Raw genomic sequence first — 6,757 nt, 5'->3', positions numbered from 1 at the left:
AAATTAGAGCTACCAAGGGAACATTTCATGCAAAGATGGGCTCGATAAAGGACAGAAATGGTATGGACCTAACAGAAGCAGAAGATATTAAGAAGAGATGGCAAGAATATACAGAAGAACTACACAAAAAACATCTTCATGACCCAGATAATCACGATGGTGTGATCACTCACCTAGAGCCAGACATCCTGGAATGTGAAGTCAAGTGGGCCTTGCAAAGCATCACTATGAACAAAGCTAGTGGAGGTGATGGAATTCCAGTTGAGCTATTTCAAATCCTGAAAGATGATGCTGTGAAAGTGCTGCACTCAATATGCCAGCAAATTTGGAAAACTCAGCAGTGGCCACAGGACTGGAAAAGATCAGTTTTCATTCCAATCCCAAAGAAAGGCAATGCCAAAGAATACTCAAACTACTGCACAATTGCACTCATCTCACATGCTAGTAAAGTAATGCTCAAAATTCTCCAAGCCAGGCTTCAGCAATATGTGAACTGTGAACTCCCTGAAGTTCAAGCTGGTTTTAGAAAAGGCAGAGGAACCAGAGATCAAATTGCCAACATCCGCTGGATCATGGAAAAAGCAAGAGAGTTCCAGAAAAACATCTATTTCTGCTTTATTGACTATGCCAAAGCCTTTGACTGTGTGGATCACAATAAACTGTGGAAAATTCTGAAAGAGATGGGAATACCAGACCACCTGATCTGCCTCTTGAGAAATTTGTATGCAGGTCAGGAAGCAACAGTTAGAACTGGACATGGAACAACAGACCGGTTCCAAATAGGGAAAGGAGTACGTCAAGGCTGTAAATTGTCACCCTGCTTATTTAACTTTATATGCGGAGTACATCATGAGAAACTCTGGACTGGAAGAAGCACAAGCTGGAATCAAGATTGCCGGGAGAAATATCAATAACCTCAGATATGCAAATGACATCACCCTTATGGCAGAAAGTGAAGGGGAACTTAAAAACCTCTTGATGAAAGTGAAAGAGGAGAGTGAAAAAGTTGGCTTAAAGCTCAACATTCAGAAAACGAAGATCATGGCATCCGGTCCCATCACTTCATGGGAAATAGATGGGGAAACAGTGGAAACAGTGTCAGACTTTATTTTTGGGGGCTCCAAAATCACTGCAGATGGTGACTGCAGCCATGAAATGAAAAGATGCTTACTCCTTAGAAGGAAAGTTATGACCAACCTAGATAGCATATTCAAAAGCAGAGACATTACTTTGCCAACAGAGGTTCGCCTGGTCAAGGCTATGGTTTTTCCTGTGGTCATGTATGGATGTGAGAGTTGGACTGTGAAGAAGGCTGAGCGCCAAAGAATTGATGCTTTTGAACTGTGGTGTTGGAGAAGACTCTTGAGAGTCCCTTGGACTGCAAGGAGATCCAACCAGTCCATTCTGAAGGAGATCAGCCCTGGGATTTCTTTGGAGGGAACGATACTAAAGCTGAAACTCCAGTACTTTGGCCACCTCATGCGAAGAGTTGACTCATTGGAAAAGACTGTTGCTGGGAGGGATTGGGGACAGGAGGAGAAGGGGACGACAGAGGATGAGAGGGCTGGATGGCATCACTGACTTGATAGATGTGAGTCTGAGTGAACTCCGGGAGTTGGTGATGGACAGGGAGGTCTGGCGTGCTGAGATTCCTGGGGTCGCAAAGAGTCGGACCCGACTGAGCGACTTAACTGAACTGAAGCTAAGTAAATCCTGTGTTCTATTTCCGTCTTTAAGATTTACTGTTATATTAGCATAATAAAGATAACTGAGAAGTTCTGCATATTAAAGAAAGTTTGATCTATTGATTCTTAAATTTGTCAGCAAAAATAACAAAATACCCCATCTCTTGTCCTTGAAAGTGAAAGTGAAAAGTTGCTCAGTTGTGTCCAACTCTTTGCAACCCCGTAGACTATACAGTTCATGGAATTCTCCAGACCAGAATACTGGAGTGGGAAGCCTTTCCCTGTTCCAGGGGATCTTCCCAACCCAGGGACTGAACCCAGGTCTCCCACTTTGCAGGTGATTCTTTACCAGCTGAGCCACAAGGGAAGCCCTCTCTTGTCCCTTAATATACATTAATACTTTGCTTCTTGTGCTTCAAAAGGGAGAAGTGTGTCGCTACTGACTTCATTTACTGAGTTAAGAAAATGTGATTAAGGACAGATTCAATTAACTTGTTTATCTTTGTTTAAGATGGCAACTCTGAATACAAAGTAATTCAAGTTCCAGTTTGTTTTTAGGCTATTTTAAAGCTCCATAACTTCTTAAGGTCACATGTAAAAGTTTATAAAGTCTTTCACCAGTGACAGAAAATAATAAATTTTAAAAACGAATTTGGCTTAGTTGAGATGATGAAAAGAACTCTCATTTGAAATTTTAAAGTTATTTGAAACATTTTTTAAAATGACTGAAAATTTATTTATTCAAACTGGCTTTAATTTCAAAGTCATAAAAATTCATGTTATTTCAGAGTCCTGAGATGAATGTGACAGTACCAAAGAAGATGTGTAAAAGGTGCGTACATGCTGTAACACATAGTTTAGATATTTATGTTTACTTCATATACAAATACGTACATCTTGATTTCTTTCTTTGCTTTTCATAGGCCATGCATTCTCATACTAGATTCCTTGAAAGCTGCTTCTATACAAAACACAGTTCAGAATTTACGAGAGTAAGTAGTGATGATTTTACTATAATCTCAATAATTGGTAAGTTGCCTTAAGAATTACTTATAAAATTAGATCAGAAGTTATATTTTATTAATACTTACGTGAGGTCTATAAATCTAATTAATAATAACCCCATTATGTATAAAACATTTCTCAAGGATTTATATCAAAAGTAAATTTGAATTTGTATTCACAATTGAACAAAAGTAACACTTTAGGAAAAAACTCTTTCACATTCTTATTTTGTGTCTGTTGGTAATTTTAAAATTTGCTATAGGATCTGGAAAAAACTAGCAACTGAAGTTTACTTTGTAAATATAAGTGACTTATATAAGTTGTAAAAGTTGAGTTGTTGAAAAAAGTCTAGTTTTTAGTTTGAAACTCAGATGATTTTATTAGCATTTTTGAAGCCTCACAAGTTATAATTTGTGCTGTTAAGGTTTAAGTCTTTTGAAATGTGGCTGGAGGCAACATATTTGGCGGCAGATGCTTTTACATCTTCGTGAAAGTTTGAAAGTGAAAAGTGAAAGTGAAGTTGCTCAGTCGTGTCCGACTCTTTGCGACCCCATAGACTGTAGCCTACCAGGCACCTCTGTCCATGGGATTTTCCAGGCAATTGTACTGGAGTGGGTTGCCATTTCCTTCTCCAGGGGATCTTCCCAACCCAGGGCTCTAACCCAGGTCTCCTGCATTGTAGACAGACACTTTACCATCTGAGCCACCAGGGAAGTCCTTGTGAAAGTTTACATAACAGTAAAGAAAGTTCTATTCACGTCACTCTACATTTTGTTGATTTAAGGTATTTAGAGGTAGAATGGGAAGTTAAACGAAAAACTCATCGTGAATTCAGCAAAACAAACATGGTGGACCTGTGCCCTAAAGTTCCTAAACAGGATAATAGCAGTGATTGTGGTGTGTATTTACTGCAATATGTGGAAAGCTTCTTTAAGGTATGTAAAGATATAAATAAGTTTTTTATTCACAGTTACTAACATATAATCACAAATTATTGGGCAAGCAAAGAAGCAGGAAAATGTTAGAGGTAATCAAGAAAAAAAAAAAAAAGACATAGAACCATATATAACCCAAATATTGGAGTTAAAAGATAAGAACTTTAAAATAATTTGATTAATTTATTGGAGAAAATAGTCAAAGATGAACAATATAGGTGAAAATGGAATCTGCTTTTAAAAAAAGTGTTGAGTGGATATTCTAGAACTGAAAGTGCATACTGATATATCTAAAATTAAGAACTTACTGGCTGGGTTTAATAGCAGACTGAATACAACAGAAGACAGGATTAGGGAACTTTAAAAAAGGACACTAGAAAGTATCCCACTGTAGCTAAGAAAGGAAAAAGCATGTAAAGAAGAGAGCAGCGCAAAAGAGACAAGTATGGTACAGTCAAAAGTCTAATTTACATATAATTGGAGTCGCAGATGGATTCGAGGCAGAGAGAGAATAAGACAGACAAAGCTGAAGAAAAATTTCAAGACCAAAGACTTGTGTATTGAAGAATCTCAGAAAACCATCAGCTACATAAGTACAATGACAAGAATGGGTATTATTTTCTAGCTCGTCAGAGATTCTATACGAACTGTAGCAACATTAAAAAGAGTTTTAAATAGTAAGGAATCACTCTTTTTTTTTTTAACTGTTAGCTTATTACTTCAGTCATAACCAGTATTATTTATGAAGATGGCTGTAGAAACAGGGTATTTTTGACCAGAGGCTTGTTTAGATAATCCTTAAATGTACTTTCAAAGCATGAAGGTTATAGTATGCAGTTACAACTTTTGATATAATTGGGGAGAATTGATTATAGTAGAAGATGGTATACATAATGGAAACCACTAAATGTGTTATTATGTTTTCTTTTTCCTTTTTTATTCTACACTGGAACTGCCTTATAGGATGAGAATTCTGATCTTCTAATACTCTTTCCAAAGAGATTTGATTTTGTTTTTAGATTATCCAGAATGTCTTATTACATAACATATTCTGAATCTGCTATATAATTTTACTTTATGTAGCCCCAGTCTGTAGAGTATACATCTCATTTAGGTTGTAGCACCACTTAAGATTCCTAGGGGGTGGGGAACTCAAAAAACTAAACCTTGTGTTTCACAAATTTGTGCACTAATATAACAGACAGTGGGTGGAAAAAAACAGGTTTCAGATTGATCACTCAAAACCTGTGGAACTTTGTAACTAGGCCTAAGAAAAACAACATTAATTCTAATAAAAATACTTACACAGTTAAATTTCCACTGACATATGCTCCTAGAATCACAGTCAGCCCATCATTTCAGCTTTAAACCCTGGGATTCTTAATTTCCTTTTTTTTTTTTTTCATGAACATATGATAAATTTTATATGAAAAAGTAATATTCCAAATCTTTGAAGTAATTTATTATTTAATACATTTGGCAACATTTTGAAGCATACATTAAAGTCAAACAGAAACTTTGATTTGCACCTCCAACTGTAAATAAAAATGGATTCTTTGTGAAGGAAGAAATTTACAAAAATCGTATAGATCAGTTAAATAAATAATAAAAGACAACTCACAGAAAACAAATGAGTACAGAAGATGAAATGTTACATCAGTAAGATAATTCTACTAACAGAAATATAAGAGCAGATATCTAACTACAGTTGTCATCAAGAAAATACAGACTAAAACAAGATAATGTCATGGTTATCAGATTGTTACAAATATTTTAAAGACTTTAATGTTCTGATTTATTTATTTATTTTTTCCTTCTAAATTTTATTTTATTTTAAAACTTTACATAATTGTATTAGTTTTGCCAAATATCAAAATGAATCCGCCACAGGCATACATGTGTTCCCCCATCCTGAACCCTCCTCCCCTCCTCCCTCCCCATACCATCCCTCTGGGTCGTCCCAGTGCACCAGCCCCAAGCATCCAGTATCGCGCATCGAACCTGGACTGGCAACTCGTTTCTTACATGATATTCTACATGTTTCAATGTCACTCTCCCAAATCTCCCACCCTCTCCCTCTCCCACAGAGTCCATAAGACTGTTCTATACATCAGTGTCTCTTTTGCTATCTCGTACACCAGGTTATTGTTACCATCTTTCTAAATTCCATATATATGCGTTAGTATACTGTATTTATATTTTTCCTTCTGGCTTACTTCACTCTGTATAATAGGCTCCAGTTTCATCCACCTCATTAGAACTGATTCAAATGTATTCTTTTTAATGGCTGAGTAATACTCCATTCCTTTTTAAGTAAGTCCTTCTTACATCTAGCTTCTAATAGTTTCATCAGATTTATAAACATGATCTAGGGTCAGTTCAGTTCAGTTCAGTCGCTCAGTCGTGTCCGACTCTTTGCGACCCCATGAATCGCAGCACGCCAGGCCTCCCTGTCCATCACAAACTCCCGGAGTTCACTCAGACTCAAGTCCATCGAGTCAGTGATGCCATCCAGCCATCTCATCCTCTGTCGTCCCCTTCTCCTCCTGCCCTCAATCCCTCCCAGCATCAGAGTCTTTTCCAATGAGTCAGCTCTTCACATGAGATGGCCAAAGTACTGGAGTTTCAGCTTCAGCATCATTCCCTCCAAAGAAATCCCAGCGCTGATCTCCTTCAGAATGGACTGGTTGGATCTCCTTGCAGTCCAAGGGACTCTCAAGAGTCTTCTCCAACACCACAGTTCAAAAGCATCAATTCTTCGGCGCTCAGCCTTCTTCACAGTCCAACACTCACATCCATACATGACCACGGGAAAAACCATAGCCTTGACTAGACGGACCTTTGTTGGCAAAGTTATGTCTCTGCTTTTGAATATGCTGTCTAGGTTGGTCATAACTTTCCTTCTAAGGAGTAAGCATCTTTTCATTTCATGGCTGCAGTCACCATCTGCAGTGATTTTGGAGCCCCAAAAAATAAAGTCTGACACTGTTTCCACTGTTTCCCCATCTATTTCCCATGAAGTGATGGGACCGGATGCCATGATCTTTGTTTTCTGAATGTTGAGCTTTAAGCCAACTTTTTCACTCTCCTCTTTCACTTTCATCAAGAGGCTTTTTAGTTCCTCTTCACTTT

The 6,757-nt window shown here is 37.5% G+C and overlaps 1 protein-coding gene across 7 annotated transcripts in view; it reads left to right on the top strand.

The window, feature by feature from the left end:
- Positions 1–6,757, top strand: part of SENP7 (SUMO1/sentrin specific peptidase 7) — a 190,787-nt gene that overhangs the window by 180,645 nt on the left and 3,385 nt on the right. For all 7 annotated transcript variants that reach the window (XM_010841983.1, XM_010841988.1, XM_010841987.1 and 4 more), the window contains 3 exons: positions 2,474–2,517; positions 2,609–2,677; positions 3,475–3,625. In XM_010841983.1, coding sequence (XP_010840285.1) covers positions 2,474–2,517; positions 2,609–2,677; positions 3,475–3,625 — 264 coding nt within the window. The remainder of the gene's footprint in view (positions 1–2,473; positions 2,518–2,608; positions 2,678–3,474; positions 3,626–6,757) is intronic.

Source organism: Bison bison, unplaced genomic scaffold (genome assembly GCF_000754665.1).
Source record: "Bison bison bison isolate TAMUID 2011002044 unplaced genomic scaffold, Bison_UMD1.0 scf7180017864168, whole genome shotgun sequence".
Taxonomy (NCBI): Eukaryota; Metazoa; Chordata; class Mammalia; order Artiodactyla; family Bovidae; genus Bison; species Bison bison.
The sequence above is the reverse complement of the archived record's forward strand: the minus strand, read 5'-3'. Positions and strand labels throughout refer to the sequence as shown.